Here is a 19,159-nt window from a genome sequence, read left to right as displayed (position 1 = left end):
GACTATTTACAAAACACATTACATAAGTGGAGGCTAAACGGCGAGATGAGTCTATTAAGCCTAATTAGTCCATGATTTGACAATGTGTTGCTACAGTAAACATTTGCTAATGATGGATTAATTAGGCTTAATAGATTCGTCTCACCGTTTAGCCTCCCCTTATGTAATGAGTTTTGTAAATAGTCTACGTTTAATACTCCTAATTAGTATCTAAACATTCGATGTGACATGTGCTAAAAATAAGCAAAGCAACCAAACGCGCGCGAAAAGGTCACGGTAAGTTAGGGTAAATCGTTGCAAGCTCAGCAAGGCGAAAGCCGACATGGGATTGATTGATGACAGGCTGACGATCTATAATGTACAAGATCAGTTCCCTACATGCCACACTGTCTCCCGGATATCATCTGGCACGATCGAACGCGCACGCACCGACGCACGTGCAGACACCACACCACTGTTGGTGTTGGGAGAGCTCATCGGCCCACTGACACATTGAGTAGGAGTGGTACAGCAGAGTATCTTCTGCGCACCTGGCCACGTGCCAATCCACCAGCTGCTGAGTGCTGAGCTCGCCTTTGCCCTCACGTCAGCACCCGTCAACCCGCGGCGAGAGCGAGACCATTCCAGCGCAACCCGATCACCGGCGCGGGGCCGAGCTCATCTGGCCGCGGTTGCCGTGTCGCGTCGCTGACCCGACCACCGGGCCGGAGCGGCGAAAAGATGCGAGTCAATGCGGACAACGCTATCCCCGCTCGCTCGCCCCCCCTCCTCCACCTCACCCGCCGAAAAACCCAACCAAAAGCCCGAGGCCGCGGCTAACGAACGAACCAGAAAAAATCCCCCACCCGCTTGCTCTCTTTGCCGTGTCCCCCCGCACCGCATCCCCCAAGCGCAGCGCAGCTAGCTCTCGCTTTCGGCGCGCGCTCCCTCTCCCCACCGCGTCCTCCAGGGCGCCCCATGAGCTGAGGCCGCCGCCGATGGGCCCGCCCCCCGCCGCGCAGGACCCCGCGCCGTCGCCGTCGGGCGGCTCCGGCTCCTCCAGGCGCCGCCTCCGCAGGCTCGACCGCCGCAACGCGTCCAAGAACATCCCCTACGACGCCAACAACTTCTGCCCGTTCCCGCCGTCCCCGCAGCCCGCCTCCGCGCCGGCGTCGGGGCCGGCCTCGCTCGCCGCCTCCGCGGCCTGCTCCCTCGACCTCGTCAACAGCTTCCGCATCGGCGGCAGCGGCGACGGCGGCGGGGACGTCCTGTTCCTCTGCCAGAGCCTCGGCCTCTCCGGCCCCGAGGACTTCGCCATCCCGATCGCCGACTGGGAGGCGCACAAGGCCGTGCGGTCCTCGCCTTCATCCGCGCGGCACAAACCCGAAACCCCAGCGCGGGACTCCCCGCTCCGCCGCGAGGGTGTAGAGGAGGAGCCTACCCGGCCAGCGGACGCCGAACCCGAGCTACCGGCGAAGGAACCGGCGGCAAGGGACGTCCCAATCGAAGCACTGGAGCGGCCGGCATGGCTGGATCCGCTCGAGTCCACCCGTACGGATGTGAAGAAGGCAGCTGGGGAGGGAGGAATCAAGGGCTTGCGCCCGCCGCCGGTGCTCAAGCCGCCGCCCTCGATGGCGCTGCCGGCTGTCTGCGGGGCGGGATCCACGTGGGATATCCTGCGGTCGTTCGCGCCGGATGAGAAAGAGCACGCCCCGGCGAGCAGATCTGGCCGAGGTTTTAGGCACCAGGATGCGGTGGAGGTGGAGGACGACGAGGATACGGCGGTAGTGTTGACGTTGGATGATCTCAGGCTTGGGGAGTCGTCCGAGGGCTTCACTGGCACTTCTTCCCTGTCGACCACGAACGACGACGAGACTTCGAGCACGACCACCGAGTCCATGTTCTACATCTCACCGAACGGGCGGTTCAGAAGGAAGATCCGGTCATGGAACCGAGGGGTGCTCCTGGGGAGTGGCTCGTTTGGGACGGTCTATGAGGGCATCAGCGAGTAAGTGCTCCTCTCTCTAAACATAAAATTCAATTCGTCTGTGCTGTTTTGCTAGTTGCTTGGAATCAACAACTTAACATGCTATGCCTGTCCTAAGTTAGCGCAGGATAGCTTATTATAGCTTACCGGCTCCATTTCTAGATGTTAAAAATCAGACACTAAGTACAGCCTAGTAGTATGTACTATGTAGTAATTGAGTCCGTTGCATGCTATAGTCCTCTACAACTAAACCAACATGATCTTAAGTTGTAGCAGTTCAGAATCAACCAAAATTGTGGTCCCCATCCAATTTGAGGAACCAAATCCTCAATCATACATGGGAGCATGACATCTCAGTGTGCCAAAATGATGCACCCATGAGGCATGACTTCTGGGTGAACACATAATTCCTTGATCACTTGATTGATTCTTTTTTCTGTTTTCTGCAGAACCTTGATTTTATTTCAATTAGAACTTAGGTCGACGTAATTTACTTGTTTATGTGTTCTGGGGTCATAGTAGATTGGATATTCAACTTTAAGAACAACATACTCAAATTGTTTTTCGCCAATGCTCAATAGGGATGGTTATTTTCACTATTTGTCCTTCTCTAGTGTTTTCCTGTCACAAGTCTGAAGTCTCTTACACTCTGTTCTGTTCTGTTTCTGCACCATATTCTCAGTGAGGGTGTCTTCTTTGCCGTCAAAGAAGTAAGTTTATTTGATCAAGGGAGCAACGCGAAGCAGTGTATCTTTCAGCTTGAGCAGGTTTGTTTCATTTTGTTTTGTCTTGATAATATGAGAGCTATAATATATTACTGGTAGTTTCCCATCATATTGCGAGTCGACTACTGGAGTACTGATAGCTGAACTTGTATGGCACGCTGATATTCTGGTCCATGATAGGTAGAAAGGCTATTTATGTGGATTTCCACTATGATTTTCTGAGATTTTATCCTTTGGCCTGTTTGCTGTTAGCCTTAAGAGGGCTACGCTGGCAAACTATGCCTGATTTCCTGAAAAGAAAAAAAGAGTGCCACAAATTTGACCTCTGCTATTGTATTTTGATCTTTTCAGGAAATTGCACTTCTGAGCCAGTTTGAACATGAGAATATAGTACAGTACTATGGAACAGACAAAGTAAGTAACTTCTGTTTATAAAGTAATTTGATATACTATATGTTCTGTGGACAGAAATTAATTGTTCCCTTTATAACCCCTCTGAGCCCTTTAACTATTAGGTAGATGACCATCCAATTATGTGACTGTTTTGCAGGAAGATTCGAAACTTTACATCTTCCTTGAACTAGTGACCCAAGGATCCCTTGCATCTTTGTATCAGAAGTACCGCCTGCGAGATACTCATGTCTCTGCATATACAAGGCAGATCCTCAATGGATTGACTTACCTCCATGAAAAGAACATTGTTCATAGGTAATGAAATTAGATAACTTTGCATTCTTATAATGGTGTCATCTATCCTGCTTTAGTGTAATGAATGAGGAGATAACGAGGTATACGGTGGGGCATTTTGTGCCCATTAGTTTAAATGAAAGCCCTGCAAAGCAATGCCTAAAATCTGTATATTTCACATTGATTTGAAAAGTATGAATTCTATCAATGTACTCTTGTACTGTTATATATATTTGTTCTAAAGTATAGTTTAAAATCCCATCATGCAGAGACATTAAATGTGCAAATATTCTGGTGCATGTCAATGGATCTGTGAAACTTGCAGACTTTGGACTTGCTAAGGAGGTCTGCTACTCTGCTTGCAATCTGCAAATTTTCCATATTTTTTGTTCGATTTTATCCATTACTACTTTTCTCTGATACAATATTGTTTTATCAATTCTCTTACAGATTACCAAATTCAGTGCGGTTAAATCATGCAAAGGAACTGTTTATTGGATGGCACCTGAGGTATGCCACCATATTTTGCTTGTTCATTATTTACAGAATACATATTAGAGTATGCTTGCATTTGCCAGTTCATCTTATGTTTTCCTTTGATAATTTGTCTAGAATAATGAACTTGAATTAGTAGATCTAAAGTACTGAAATGTTACTTGGGTAGTGCCCTGTTTCAGTGGTGTCAATACAGATCTATCAAATATCTAGTTCAAATCTAATCAAGTTGGTTCTTAGTAGAGTAGCTGAGTTAATATTTCAGTGCAGCTTGATGATTCATTGATTTAGTGTTAGCCTGTTAGGCATTGTTCCATGCATGCGCTGGTGAACTTCTGTTATTGGATAACAGCATATAAGATTTGGCCCTACCCTGTAAGATCATTATATATGGTTGCACTAAAATCTAATTTTTCAGGTTATCAATCCAAAACAGACATATGGACCTGCTGCTGACATATGGAGTCTTGGTTGCACCGTCCTAGAGATGTTGACACGCCAAATTCCCTATCCTGATCTGGAATGGGTGAGAGAAATTAGAATTTAGTACTGACTATTAGGGTGCCTAACTGCCTATGTGTATACAATACAATTTTTTCAATTCTCAATATATGCTTACATCCATTCTTACTAGTTACTACTTATTCTGCAGACACAAGCTTTATACAGAATTGGTAAAGGGGAAGGACCAACAGTTCCTAGTGGTCTTTCAAAGGATGCCCGTGATTTTATAAGCCAGTGTGTAAAACCCAATCCAGAAGACAGACCTTCAGCATCCAAACTGTTGGAGCATCCATTCGTTAACAGGTCAATAAGATCAGTACGGTCCATGAGGACATCTTCACGCTCAAATTCAACTACACGTGGCATCAATTGATAAGCGGGGGATGATTTGTAGCACGGTGGCAGAATGGTAAGTTACCTCGTTTCATGTTTGTGCTAAGATATTTCATCTCATCGATGGTGGGGTTCAACCAATTTGCTTGTACCGTATGGTTCACTCCTATTAGTAGAATAATGTATTAAGTGGGATGACTTCATCATGGATGGGTTGTTACAATTCACCCAATCAAACAAAAGGATCATTATTATTTTGAATCATTCCATACATGAACCAAATGATACAAGCAACCAAACACACCCTCTGAGTGTAGCTTGTGGTCATCTTCCTGCCGTAAGCTGCTACTAGCTGTGGCTGGATAGCGTGCCACTTGTTTCTTCCATAAGCGTGTGGGTTAATCTGACTTTTGACTTCTGTGCTTATTCTGCCTGCAGATATTAGTCGCCGCTTATCATGCGGAGCTGGCTGAAAGGGAGGGTGGTTTGCCTGGAGAGCTAGTATTGTAAACGCTCAATGGCATCCTTGTCAACCTTTTAGTGTTCTTTCCATTAGTTGATTCTTTGACATATGTTAGAGGGAAGAAAGATGTCGTGGTTGAGCCGCCGGCTAATATTCTTCTGCCCGGAGGCCGGAGGAGGTAGGAACAGTGAATGTGCATTTGAGCGCATGAGTTGTATGTAGAGTGGGAACGGGCGATGTAAATATGTCTGCATGGGATTTGTATTGGTGCCATGATATGCTTCTATGAGAGAGAAAAAAATAGAAAGAAAAAAATCAATGCTTTGGAACTGTCAACGACAGTTGTTAGATTGACACCGCATGTCTTGCTGTCATTTTTTTGCTAAGGCAGGAACCGTACGGCGATGCTTTCCTCTCTTTTCCAATGCACGGAACTTCCCAAGAAAATTCTTCGATTGGCCTGCCGGGTTCAGCCTGTCTCCATTTGGCGTACCGTACCATATCATTCTCGGCCTAGCGCAGCGGGATTCCTTTCTCACGCGGTGTTTGTTGACTTGCCCGCCCGCCAACGCCTGTGTGTGTGCCTACGTACACGGAAAATTTGTGTTCCACTTCTTGGAAATTTGTCCTGCCAAAGAAAAAAATAATTCTCCAAAAGAAAACAAAAGGTAAAAAGGACAACAAAGGAACTCCGAAAATGGGTCGTTTCAAGATAAATCGTGATGGCTTCTGTAAAAGTATGACGGACCTTGACAGGGCATCTGTCCGGCACTCCGTCAGTTGCCAAGAAACGACAAGCCCGAAAAGTTATGAATACTACTAGTGGAAGTGCAGAGAGATGCATTCTAGGTTTAGGGCTGGAACAAAATTCTAATCCAGCTCCAATAAATCCCCAGAGTTAGGGACGTTTGGTTCCCTTTGCTTATTTTTAAGCAAGTGTCACATCAATATTTAGATACTAATTAGGAGTATTAAACGTAGGCTATTTACAAAATCCATTACATAAGTGGAGGCTAAACAGCGAGACGAACCTATTAAGCCTAATTAATCCATCAATATTTAGATACTAATTAGGAGTATTAAACGTAGGCTATTTACAAAACCCATTACATAAGTGGAGGCTAAACAGCGAGACGAACCTATTAAGCCTAATTAATCCATCATTAGCAAATGTTTACTGTAGCAACACATTGTCAAATCATGGACTAATTAGGCTTAATAGATTCGTCTCGCCGTTTAGCCTCCACTTCTGTAATGAATTTTGTAAATAGTCTACGTTTAATACTCCTAATTAGTATCTAAACATTCGATGTGACGGGTGCTTAAAAATAAGCAAACTAACCAAACCAGGCCTTAGCATAGTACACAGAAGCTGCAGACACACAGTCACAATAATCGGTTGAATTATCTCATTGTGTGGTCTCTGACAAATGGATATCATCTTGTGGTACAAACTTGGAACTCTGGCGAACATGAGACAACAAATTGTGCGATGAGAAATTCTCCATCGTTCTGCGCGAGCCCACATCGGCACATCTACTGCGAGGCTTTTCCAGCAACCCGCAGGTAATTGAAAAGCCTATGGTGATTGATTGGACCTTGGATCAGCACAACACCATGGTGATTGTCTGGTAGCCATGGCTCTACTCTACATCAGAGCTGAACCCGATTCTTTCTAGGAACCCGTCGGAGCTCTGTTGTCCTCCAAAAGCTTCAGCTCAGCCCGCCACCCTTCAATCTTTTTCAACTTTTCCTGCATCTCAGATTTCAATTTTTCAGGGTCACCTTGCAGCTGTGCTTCAGCTAAACGTATCTGCAAAAGACAAATTCATCCACGTCAGATCTCATCCTGTCTTGTCATCATGCTAACACACATTGCAGACTAAATATCAACTCGGTAAAATAAATAATCTACTAATGAATATCCATCAATCATTTTCTCTAAAAAGACATGTCTTTTTTCAAAAGGGTCATGACAGAATACACAAAAGTAATTGTCTACAATATGTAAAGGTCTCCCAAACAAGTAAAAATAGCATTCCATATTTTTTTTATAAGAAAGACAAACATATATATTTGATAAAATGTATACCAGATACCACATCTAGAATCTAAAAGACCAATCCTACAGGTTTAAAACATTGACAGATGCACTAAAGATAAACTAAGGAGCAATCAATAGGCAATGGCAGATACTGATTAGATTATTGGTGCTCGGCATGAATAAATCAGAAGATAGGGGGAAACACCTCAACAAATAGGAGCCAAGGTCACAGTGCATTAATAAGCACATTTCATGTTGTAAAACCAACATTGCAGGAAGACACAATATTTCACTATTATATTTAAACTGGAAACGGAAAACATATACTCGAAGTTTACCAGAAATAAGAAAATCCAACTTGATATTGGACAAAACAAACCAGGGCCAGGCCCCAAAACAACTAGGGAAATGGTAGAAATAAATTTTGGAACTGGACTAACAACTTTAATTTGCCTTTTTGTTCACTAAAAAAAGGTGCACACAGACTTAGAGAGAGGGAGAGGAAAACCTTCTTCTTCAGTGCTCGAATTTTCTTGTCTATGTCTGGAGCAGATGATTCTGGTTGTGAGCTATCATTGGCATTTGTGGATGGCGCTGCAGGTGATTCAGAAATGGCAATGCCTTTTATCTGCTTTGTTACACTTTCCACTGAATCCCTCTGCTTATCAGTTTTGGAAGAAAGAACCTTGTCTGTTTCCCCAGCACCAGCCTCCTCTATATCCAGGCCCTTTCCTTTATCATTTGTCGAACTAGCCTGCTAATAAACACATACAGCATTAAATCATACAGCCATCTTAACAAACCAGATATGTTCAATCTAAACTAGATCCAACCATTAAGTAGTACAAACAATTGAAATACAATGTTGACATTATTGACCAGATGATGAGAAGCTAAATACGTTACCTTTTATTTTGTTTCAATTTTCTTCGTTATATCTGACGTAGCATGAATAACTTAAGCTATCATGTTAACTCATTCAAGGATTAGCTTAAACAAAAACACTAGTTTTCATCAGGGGAGCTGGATTGCCATCTTGTTATGCTTAATCACACACTATTTGTTTGCTTTGTTATTTCTTAGCGGGTTTGTGACATCACTTGGCCCAAAAAAAATCAATCAGATAGTTCAGAAGATAACAAATTCATTAGTCTATTGTGAGGACAGAGAGTTTGCAAGATGACACGTCATAAAATACACATAGTGCAGCTGAGATGCTATGAAGAAAACAGGGTGAAATTATAGTCAGTTCAAAATTAAGTCACACAGCAAACTTTCTTCGTAAGGAAACAAAGTCAAAATCTTTGGTGTTGAGCTAATAATGCATGTCTCGGGATTCGGGACTATTCTAGAAAGGAAGGAATGGTGTTTCCTTCAACCTGATGTATGCTAGCAGAAATATTTTGATGATGCTTTTGTATCATAGTCAGCTCCCTAAATAATATTGACAACACATTTCTTTTAGGAGGGAACAGTAGGGCCAGACTCTGCGGAAGTAACAAAACCAACATATGGCATCCACAGAGCAACACACTTCTTCAATCAGGACAACTACAACACATTATGAACTTAGGAACAAAATCATAAAATGATGACTAAACACCAAGTCCCATACAAAGTACAAAATCTTAGGGGCCTAGGTCCAAGAAACAACTAATCCCGTGTTGCCATAAGGTCATTCTCCAACTCTGCAGAAGTAACAAAACCAATATATGGCATCCACGCTTCAATCGGGACAACTACAAGACATTATGGACTTAGGAACATAATCATAAAATGATGACTAAACACCAAGTCCCATACTAAGTACAAACTCTTAGGGGGCTAGGTCCTAGAAACAGTTAATCCCGTGTTGCCATAAGGTTATTCTCCAACTCATGCACCGATAACCAACTTGTCTGTACGAGTATGCCATTTTTGTTCAGATCAGTTTAACTAGTCAAACAGCATTGTTTTGTAACCGACGGCATTGGCTAAGCTATACATATGAGTCACGCTTTTCTTCATCTGATCCCTATGTTTTTTTCCGACAAGTCAGTACACCAAGATAAGAACAATCATGATGGTAGCAAGAAAGACGATTAGAGGGATGCAATAAAACAAACGCTGTGCGGTCAATAATGAAACAAGATCAGGTCTACCTGAAGCAACATAAGCTGGGGCACTGCAATAAAGTGAATACAAGATGCAATAATGCAAAATACTTGCATATGGATCATTAATTCAGCATTGGTGCTGCTTCATGTTTGAGATAACCAGATTGCCCAAGTTTTTATAAAGGAATGTGAGATAGCTATTGCATTCTGCTAGTTTTAAACAGCCTAATGAGTTATGAAAATCCAAATTCTACAAACAAAGCAGTTCCATAAGATTTTGTTGAACTTGTTCGTAACAAGCTAACAACTCAACAAGCTCGTGGTTAAACGACCTAAATTTTGTTCAGGAACTGAACATAACACTTATCATTAACTTGGAACGCAGTATAATATTGAATGTATTGAAGAGATTGGGGTAATTACGCTAGTATGCATTTGTTGAGAGCTGTATGTGGATTACTGCCACACTCAAGTGATCAAAAGTAGTAATTAATGTATTGCAGTTGGGTCTTTATCCAACTCTATTGCTGCTCATCCATTTCTCACAATCCAGCTCCAACAAGCTGCGAGCAAGTGATTATCTTAAAGATGGTAGCATTGTTGTGCATACAGCAAGATGAATACGACTAACTAATGTGCAAGAACGGGTCAATGCCTCCCTCATCAAACCCATTAATTAGTTCTCTCTTGAATGCTAGAAGCAGAGACAAGAAGTGTGCATCCAAATCTGACGGTTTCCCTAACATCAACGGCGACACAACTGCAAAACACCTTTTGAGGGGGGGTGTGGTGGGGGTGTGCGCTACCTGCTGCCGTTTCTCCTTGCGCCGCTCGTTCCGTTTGGCCGCCTTCGTCTTGGGCTTGGCATCGACCGCAAGCGCCGGGTCGTACCCCGGCGGCACGTCGGGCCCTGACTTCCTCATCTGCACCGAGCACAAGACAACCAACCACCCCGATAAGACTAACGAAATCGAGCAGAGACGCGGTACTGGCAGCAGACACGAGGGAGGAGGCTCGGGACGGAGGGACTCACTAGGGCACCCTTGGACTGGTAGATGGCGACCTCCTCCTGGGGCACGTAGCCAGCGCGGATGCGGATGGCCTTGCGGAGCGTGCCATCGGGGCGGCGCGTCGGCGCGATGATGCGCTCGCCCTCCTTGGGGATGGAGAGGAGGCGCCGCTGGTCGCCGCCGTCGCTGGAGGTGGCCATGGCAGGGGAGGCGTGCGGGATTCGGATGCGGTGGGGTGGGGAGGAGGTCGAAGGCCGCGGCGACGGCGGGCACAGGGTGGGTTTAGGGGAGTCGAGATGTCAGAGCAAAGACCTCCCGAGTCCGGCCTTGCCTCCCAAGGCTCCAAGGGTCGAGTCGGACGCCGGGAGTGGGCCGCCGGAGTTGAGGGTTTTTTCTCATCTTCGTTTTTGCATTTTTTTCTTTTTTTCTTAGTGGTTGAAATTTTTTTCTTAAGGAGTCTTTTGGTGATAATCTTTGTTGCGATTTCATGTATCTTCGAAGTCCAATTTTGCTTTAATTTATACAAAATAAGATTATAAAATATGATAGCCGATCCATCATAATCTTTTTTACTCTATTTTAGTTTTGACTTTTATGGGCTTTCTTAATGTGGTAGAAACACACGTTTGTTACTTAAGTTATTGGTGGAAACTAGATAACTAGAGCAAACTAAACTCTTATACATGCTCATATTCATTCAAATCAATTTTATTTGTTTGATTATGCAAGGCTAAATTGCTACTATACCTTGAACATCTTTTAGAGAAAGAGTAGAATGTGGTCTGATCTTGAACAAGGTTTAGATATCATGCTAGGTAACTCAAAACTAAATTGATTTTGAGTTAATTTGGAGTTTTGGACGATTTAAACTTGGGTTAGTTAACCTCAAGATAATGTTTGCTTAAGATACTTTATTAGCGTAGTAGTGGGTACCCTTTGATCTTAATATCCCTTTTCATTTACCATTGAACTATCAGGGAAGGAAATTTTAAAGGTTACTCCCTCCATCCCAAATTACTATTTATTTTGACTTTTTTAATATAAAATTTTTTATGTGGATCTAGATGTATGTATGTCTAGATACGCAGCAAAAGCTATGTATTTAGATAAACCAAAACGAATAGTTATTTGGAACAGAGGGAGTACTTAGTATCAGTCTCAAAGACTTGAATAAAAAAAGTTATTCAATGCCAATTGAATGCTATGGATCACTTCGCATTTTAACCTTGTTGTACTTTGTTCAACAATTGATACTCTATAATTGAGGCAGGATAATTTTTTTTGTAAACATGTGTTTTCTTTTCTTTTGCTAATCTACATCCCAAAGACCTCCTAAACATGATTTGAGAGTTGTTCAGCCTAGTTCATAAGAACACCTCAGTACACATGTGCTTAGGAGGTGTAATGAGGTGGTTTTTTAAAATGAAATAGACTAGAGGCTGCTATTTGCAACAAAGCTCTTATATGGTGGTGCCCCAAAATCCAAGTAATACATGTTTGTGTTTTTTCCTTGTATCAACTTCAAAACACCTTTTGAAATGCATGAGTTTCACATGAAAATAATTTAATATTTGCATGGGTTATAGGAGAACTTTTGCACTCCAAAACCCCCTTATGTTTCAAATGTGCCAGCTACGGTCAAAACGCCTGAACAAGAAAAGACAGCCTTAGTTGTAAACAGAGATTCAGCCTTTTGTATGCGAGTTAAACCCTTTTTGACTACCGACGACAACACAACAATTCCAAGCACTTCAAAGTTAAAACTCGCAGACCAGAGTCCCACGAAAACTAACATGATGAAATTCTCTAATAATGCGCCTGCCCCTTATTAGACACAAGTTTATAATGCAGGTAGCACGATCTGGCCAAAGTGGCTACCAATAGGACTCTAGGAGTAGCCGAGTAGGACGCGTCATGCGTGAGAGTGGCAATGCATCATCCTGAGTTGCTGTGACCTGCGGAAGTAACTTCTGAACACCTGGTCTGCAGCCCCAGTCATGCCGATGCATGCCGGAGGAAGGCTGGCCCGGTCATAGACAGTAGATCCAAGCACATCAGAGCATGACAAAAGCGAGGGAGACGAAGAAACGGAGCAGGGCTTGGCGTGGGACAAAGCAAAGTCGAGGAGGAAAGAAAGGCCGGCCGGCCGGCCATGTAGCAACAGCGAGAGGACGCAAGAAAAACGCATCACCCTGCGAGACACGGGCCGCAGGAGCAGACCAGATCTGTCCCAGCATCTCCCTGCACCCGCTTTCTCTCCTTTTGATGCCTGTCTCCTCCCTTCCTCCTCTTCCGCTTTTCCGCTTTACCTTTCGCCAGTTCGCCGAGCCAGTGGTAGAACTGCAAGTGGCGCCGCTGCCTCTCCTCCAGTCACCAACCGTGGTCAGTCAGAGCAGGCGCGAGCGAAAAAGAAACCCAGCTGCAAATGCTTGCAAAGAAGGCAACAATTCGAGGCACCAGCTTCTTTTCTGAACAAAGGACATGGCAGCTTCAGGAATTCATCAAACACAACAGTCTCTGGGACTGGCAACAAGAGATGTTTCATCCGCAAGCGGAAAAAGCAGGATGCGAATGCTTACAGAACGCAAGGATGCATCCGAATTCCTTTTTCTTAAACTTTGACAAAGATGCATCAGTTTCTAAGTCCATCTAGTGTATACTACAGGGCTGCATGTACATGTACAATGTCCGATCCCCACTCGGCAAAGATCATTCTGGTATTCATCAAGCATCCCAAGAAGCTAAAATACTTGAGATTCTTGGCAGATGCGGGTGCAAAAAAGAATAAACAACGGGCGGCAAGGTTCGGGATGTGCTCCGCAATCATGGAGCCGGCACTTACATTTTACAAGTCCTTTTCAGCATTAGCATGCGTGTCGGCAGTGCTCCTTCCTCGGCGTCAATTATTCAGAAAACTGTGCGCCCGGTAAACCGCCCATCCTTTCCACTGTTCCAGGGCACGCTCGGGATCGGTGAAACGATCATGCCCATGGCTTCACCAATGGATCCCATGATGTAAAAATGTCAGTGGAGCTGAACAGTTGCCGGTTAACTCTGTGCAAGTTCTTCTTACTGTTCTCTGATGAACACTCTGCGAATGAAGTCCTGGAATCTTCTCGAGTAGAGCTTTGGATCCACGGCAGAAATGCAGCCAGGGTTGACCTGGAAGGACTTGTAAGCATGCTCAAGCTTCTTGGTTATGTCGTAGTCTTGAAGAATGTCGATTATTCCAAAGAAGAGGTAGACATCCCATGATCCTCCGCTTGGCGTGGTTATGAACAAGTGTCTTTCATTTAGGAGAAACTTGTCTAGGACTCTCCTTGACCTGCGCTCCGCCTGTGCGGGCATGTTCTTGCCTAACTGGACCAATGGTTTCCTGATAAGAGCAGACAGATGTTACATTAGCACAATGGAAAGGATTCGACAAGATTATGGAATGCAACAGCTACAGTTTCAGATATTTTAACCCCAAAAGTTAAAGGTATCTTAAGGTTCCTTTATAAGTGTTTGACTTAAACAAACACACATGACCCCATGATGCTCCTTGTTTGTAGGCTACAAAGGGAGCAACAAAGTAGGATCATGATGAGAGCTTAAAATTGCATTACTGAAAAACACAACATAAAAATCAGCACTTTGCTATAGTAGGAGTCTGAACTACTTGTCAATTTAGAGAAACATGAATTTTCCACTTATGGTGCCTAACTTATCAAATAGTTTAACTGATGCAGTCATAGAAGCAACCAGTGGCTAGCTACACCGACACCCAAAAGTTAACAGGAGAAATTCGTAGCTTTAATAATGAAATATAACAGATACAATAAACAACTTCTGAAGGGCAAAAAAACACCTGAAAAAGAGCAAACATATAACCCATTATTCTGGTGGTCGATCATTTTTTATACTAACAATGCTAAGATTGATCAATCAATGGGTTTCGTACTTTATTAGAACCAATAAGTTCCTAAAGAGTATTTTGCATTATTCCAAACAGTCCACACTAGGTTCCAAAAATAATGAAAGAAAACAAAAGAGTATGTTACCGAGAGTCAACAATGAAATCTCTGTCCTTGCATCCAGATTCCATAAAGCAAAGCTCACAAACATCACCTCCACCTTCAAATGATTTTCTTTTGCCAGTGGATTCTGATCATGTATATTGTCAAGGTTAGATCAGAACTGGTGACTAGCAGCTTAGGAGCCAAAATATGCGCAAGGCACAATTCAGAATATTTGAAGCTAACTGAGATCCACACTACTTACTTGGAAAACTAGTGAACTGGGATACACCTACATTACGAAAGTGAACTCCTAGCAACAAGCTGTAGTCCATAATTCCTTGTGTCTCTAAGAATGTGCAGTCCATCTGAATTTGCCTGTGCAATAGTAAGAGCCAGATTTAGGATTGATTCCATAATTGTAATGCAATTGTAGCCAACGAGCTTAAGATAATCTAATGGAAACTTAAGATAATCTAATGGAAACTCACTTCATCAGCTCCTCGTACCAAAATCTTTGCAGGTGGAATGCATAATCGAGGTCAAGGTCCTTTAGAGTAGTAGTTTCATCGATTTTCTGTTCTGCTTTGTCGATAGTCCGACCATGTGAGGAACCTTTCAAATCAAAACGCCGGTGGATCTTATACTCTGAGCAGCAAAAATTGCCCATTATAATGAACCGGACCTAGTTGTTTAGGTTGACATCGTGTCATTATCAAGATCGTTTGCATAGAAATAGAACAAAAGGTAGAAGAATTAAATGAGTTATGTATCTTGACGTGAATATTGGTCACCTTGGGGCAGCCAGCTTGCTTAATGCAATGTGTGCCATAGAATCTTGTCAGTAAAGTGGACTTGTATCGACAAACATGTTCGTAGTAACTCCGCAGCATCCTAATTAGAACCTGCGAACCAATATTTTGAGTAAATCTATGCTTCACGTCACCAACTAAAATTAGTGCTGTATTCTTTCTCGTAACAAGCTAAATTTGGGTTTCAAAGATGGACGCTAAATCTAACTTCCAGAAAAAGAAGGAACATGTGTTGCTAAAAGAAGTATCAGAAAAGCTATTTTCCGTGTGTACAGTTGATTTCTTTCAGAAATCATTTCAGGAACAGAATTAAGGATGACCAACGTGGTAGAAGAGAAATGGAAGTAACAAGTAAGCATGCGAGTAGTTCATGAATGGATCGTATTTATTCATCACTAAATACTGACCTTCACTTCGGCCTTCTTCACGGTTTTAATCATGAATCGATCGTCCTGCGTAACGAAGAAGCAGCTCCCACTCTTGCCCGGGGATGCCAGCTCCCGGAGCGTGTCGCCCCCGCAGATGGCGAGCATGTAGTCCGCCGGATCCACCCCGAACAGCTTCCTCAGGTGCCTGGCATTGGCATCACTCAGCAGTCAAGCAATGCATCAAGTGATAAAAAAAAGTTGCAAGTCTTCTTCAAGTGACCAAATTGGCCAGCAGAGCAGTATGGCACCTGAATACTGCAGGGCAGTAGTCCTTCCACCGGAAATCCACCGAGTGATGCGGCGGCGTCAGCTTGGACCCCTCCGGCGGGAACCGCGTCCACACCTTCTCCCGCGGGTCGAAGTCTGACGGCGAGAGCTTCCTGAACGGCAGCGCCGACGACTTCCCCACTGAATAGCTATGGCACGAATACCAGAGCGACACTGAGACGCAGGGTATCCCAAGGACACGAGGAAACGTAGCAGCGGGCGAGAGAGCATTGGTACCTTATGCCAAGCTGCAGGTTAAGCATGAGGCCGTAGCTCCGGTGGCCCTTGGAGATGGTCTCCCCGGGCCTCCTGGCCGCCTCCTCCGCCTCCCTCTGCGGCGGCGGCCTGGGCCGCGAAGGCGGCGGCGTCATCATCCGGCGGAAGAGGAGCGGCGCGGGAGGCGGCGGCATTGCCCTGGCGCTGCAGCTGCGCCGGAGCGGCGCGGCGACGATGTCGCAGGTGATGTCCCCGGCCTCGCCGTCGCACTCCCAGATGCATATCCGCGGCGCCGGGCACTTGCCGTCCACGGACAGCCGCTTTCGCAGCGGCAGGTAGCTGCAGGACGCCTCGCCGTGGAGCTCGCCGCCGCCGACGCGCCAGCCGGGGCCGGGGCCGGGGCCTGGGCCTGGCCCGTGGATGCAGCAGTCGCCCTGCAGCGAGGCGGCCGACGCGCGGGGCGGCATGGGCTCCGTGGGCGCCTCTCGCGAGCACGGCGCGGGTTGGTTGGGCGCGCGGGCGGGCGAGCGGGCGAGTGACTTGACTTCTATGGTAGTACTAGGTTTCTCATTTTTAGGAGAGGGGGAGGGGATGCGACGGGACGGTGCGAGAGCCGAGAGGAATGGAATGGCCGCTCGCGCTCGGAGCTTCGGCGTGACGGGTGGAGGGAGGAGAGGAGACGGGGGGAGGTGGTGGCCGCTTTGCTTTCGCTTTCGTTGCTTTTGCGCGCGTCGGCTTTGGCACGCGACGCGATGTCAGGCTCAGGCCGGCGACGGCGAGGACGAGGAGTCGACGAGCACACTGGAGCAGACTGCTAGACTACTAGCGGTTGCTTGCGGGGCTGGAAGTCTGGAACTTAAAAGGGTCTCCCGCTCGGCGGGGGCCGGCGCACGCGCGGCACGCGGCCGGGGCGGCGTCTCGCGCGCGGCGGGTACAGCCGACGCGGGCGAGCGGGCCTGTTTCTGCGGTCTCCAGCTAATTTTGCGGTTGGATGGGCCTTTCCCACGCGACCGATTCGCGGATCTCCCTCTTGCGGCTAGCCCGCGCGCACTCCTCGGCACGCGGCGCGCGGATGGAACGCAGCTACGGCCCGTCGCGGCCTGCGTCGTACTGTACTGTGGCGAGACAACAACATCAGCAACAGCAACGAGCCGAGGACAACTCATATGGCGAAGCCCGTGCTGAAGACTCTGCACGGAGAAAAAGGCTACGACTTTTAATATTGGAGAAGCTGGCAGGCGCACTGAATGGTGGTAGTTAACAGTGATGAGCTAAGCATCGGCACTAAAAATCTGTACCGACGATCTATATATGATGATCCATAAAGAAGGAAACGGTACAGTTTAAAGACTGAACTGCCTTTTCCATCACCGGAAGGCATAGCTATAGGTCAAGGTACCTGTCCAGAAATATGAAAGAGGGCGCCCGTGGTTCGTGGGTTCCTTTGTAAGCTATTGCTACTATACCTTAACTTTTGGAAAATGTTTGCCTGCAATGAAGTTCTCTGTTGGAGAAAAGATACAAATGCCCAAGTAGGAAGTCATGAACTGATTTATGAAGAAAACCCTGCCCTGCTATGAGACTATGAGAGTGGACGATAATTTGCCAAAAAGTGAGTTGGATGTTTTTTCAAACTCTGCGCCAATTCTTCAGAAGTGGTTCTGATCGATTTTTTTGGTAAAAATCATTTGATAAAAAAAACCCATAGAACTTTGGATGAGATTTTTTGGCCCAGACCGATTTTTAGAAGAGACAACACCACGCTGGGCTTCTGGACTCTCTATTCCACACGGCCATAACTGGGCCCATTTCAACCTCTAGCTAAGCGTTTTTTTTATTTTTATTTTTTTCGATTTTGCATAAATATATAGTCGGATGAAAAAATTGCAAATCTAGACTATTGCCACTGGCTGGGCCGGCGATAAAGCCTAGCAGTAAGGCGCCGACACCGCGGACGCGTGTCCTTACCGCCGCCTGGACCGGCGATAAGGCCCTACCGTCGCCTGGGCCGGCGGTAAGGACCTGGCCTCCTGCACCGCTACGGTACGACCAACGCGCAGGTGGTAAGGGTCCTTACCGCCGCCTGGGCTGGCGGGGGTTCCCCCTATAAAACCCCCCGCAGCCAGATCTCAAGCCTCCCACCTCTTGAGCCAGACCTGTTGTTTTTGAGAGGAGAACCAGAGAGGGAGAGAAGGAAGTTTTTGCAAAAATATATAGTCGGATGAAAAAATTACAAATCTAGGCTATTACCACCGGTTGGGCCGGCGATAAAGCCTAGCAGTAAGGCGCCGACACCACGGACATGTGTCCTTACCGCCGCCTAGGCCGGCGATAAGGCCCTACCGCCGTTTGGGCCGGCGGTAAGGACCTGGCCTCCTGCATCGCTGCGGTACGATCAGCGCGCGGGCGGTAAGGGTCCTTACCGCCGCCTGGGCCGATGATAAGGCCCCTTACAGCCGCCTGGCCCAGCAGGGTTCCCTCTATAAAACCCCCCGCAGCCAGGCCTTCTCCCAACTCTTGAGCCAGACCTGTTGTTTTTGAGAGGAGAACCAGAGAGGGAGAGAAGGAAGGGAAGGAAGAAAGAAAGAGAGGAAAGAAGGGGAAGAAGCCTCCTAGTCATCAGGTAAGTTTTTCAATATCGTAGTATAGTAGATCTAGAAATATCTTGTGCTTTTAGATGCTAAAAATCTAGTTTAGTTTGTACATTAGATTCGATTTTTAGTTCATAGTTTAGTATTTAGATCTAGAAGTATCTAGTAGTATAGTTTCATGAAATTTTAATATTTTTATTATACAACCGTAGGATGCCAAAGTGTGAAAAAGCTAGGAAACTAAGGTGTGCGTCTCCGGCCGCCACCGGTTCAGCAGAGCTGTTAGCAGTGACATGTCGAACTGCAACCGTGTGGGTCTCTCGCCGCCACGTCGCGCTGAATTGTCGACCATGTCGCCCTCCACAAGCCTAACCATAGGGAGAAGGCCCACCACACTCAACCTGTACCACGGAAAAAATTAATTAGTTTACACAAATTAATCGTTGAACTTAACACACAAATATTACTAAGTATGATGTACCTCGGGATCCAACGTTGGTCGATCGGCATGGTCGAAAGCGGGA

At 45.8% G+C, this 19,159-nt stretch overlaps 3 protein-coding genes across 4 annotated transcripts; 1 reads left to right on the top strand and 2 right to left on the bottom strand.

Moving 5' to 3' along the window:
* The first annotated feature begins 804 nt into the window (after window positions 1-804).
* LOC117839221 (mitogen-activated protein kinase kinase kinase 1) lies at window positions 805-5,509 on the top strand. The gene is made up of 9 exons (XM_034719499.2): window positions 805-1,987; window positions 2,649-2,733; window positions 3,043-3,105; window positions 3,242-3,399; window positions 3,648-3,723; window positions 3,829-3,888; window positions 4,292-4,399; window positions 4,526-4,786; window positions 5,149-5,509. The coding sequence occupies exons 1-8, from the start codon at window positions 978-980 to the stop codon at window positions 4,748-4,750; spliced, it is 1,785 nt and encodes a 594-aa protein (XP_034575390.1). The 5' UTR covers window positions 805-977; the 3' UTR covers window positions 4,751-4,786; window positions 5,149-5,509.
* A 1,037-nt stretch (window positions 5,510-6,546) lies between these two features.
* LOC117840725 (partner of Y14 and mago) lies at window positions 6,547-10,640 on the bottom strand. 2 transcript variants are annotated; one of them, XM_034721248.2, is made up of 4 exons: window positions 10,347-10,640; window positions 10,120-10,236; window positions 7,726-7,971; window positions 6,547-6,986 (listed from the first exon to the last, which is right to left on the bottom strand). In XM_034721248.2, exons 1-4 carry the CDS (start codon window positions 10,521-10,523, stop codon window positions 6,849-6,851), a joined length of 678 nt encoding a protein of 225 aa, XP_034577139.1. In that variant the 5' UTR covers window positions 10,524-10,640; the 3' UTR covers window positions 6,547-6,848. The 2 variants fall into 2 exon arrangements, with proteins under 2 accessions (XP_034577139.1, XP_034577138.1); XM_034721247.2 differs by having other exon boundaries at window positions 7,726-7,974; window positions 10,347-10,639.
* Window positions 10,641-12,841: 2,201 nt separating this feature from the next.
* On the bottom strand, window positions 12,842-16,874 carry LOC117835881 (phosphatidylinositol 4-phosphate 5-kinase 2). The gene is made up of 8 exons (XM_034715202.2): window positions 16,066-16,874; window positions 15,810-15,977; window positions 15,541-15,706; window positions 15,116-15,226; window positions 14,813-15,006; window positions 14,587-14,699; window positions 14,367-14,469; window positions 12,842-13,699 (listed from the first exon to the last, which is right to left on the bottom strand). Exons 1-8 carry the CDS (start codon window positions 16,509-16,511, stop codon window positions 13,393-13,395), a joined length of 1,608 nt encoding a protein of 535 aa, XP_034571093.1. The 5' UTR covers window positions 16,512-16,874; the 3' UTR covers window positions 12,842-13,392.
* Between the last annotated feature and the right edge of the window lie 2,285 nt (window positions 16,875-19,159).

Source organism: Setaria viridis, chromosome 9 (genome assembly GCF_005286985.2).
Source record: "Setaria viridis chromosome 9, Setaria_viridis_v4.0, whole genome shotgun sequence".
Lineage (NCBI taxonomy): Eukaryota > Viridiplantae > Streptophyta > Magnoliopsida > Poales > Poaceae > Setaria > Setaria viridis.
Note: the sequence above shows the minus strand (reverse complement) of the source record. Positions and strands in the feature narration are given on the sequence as shown.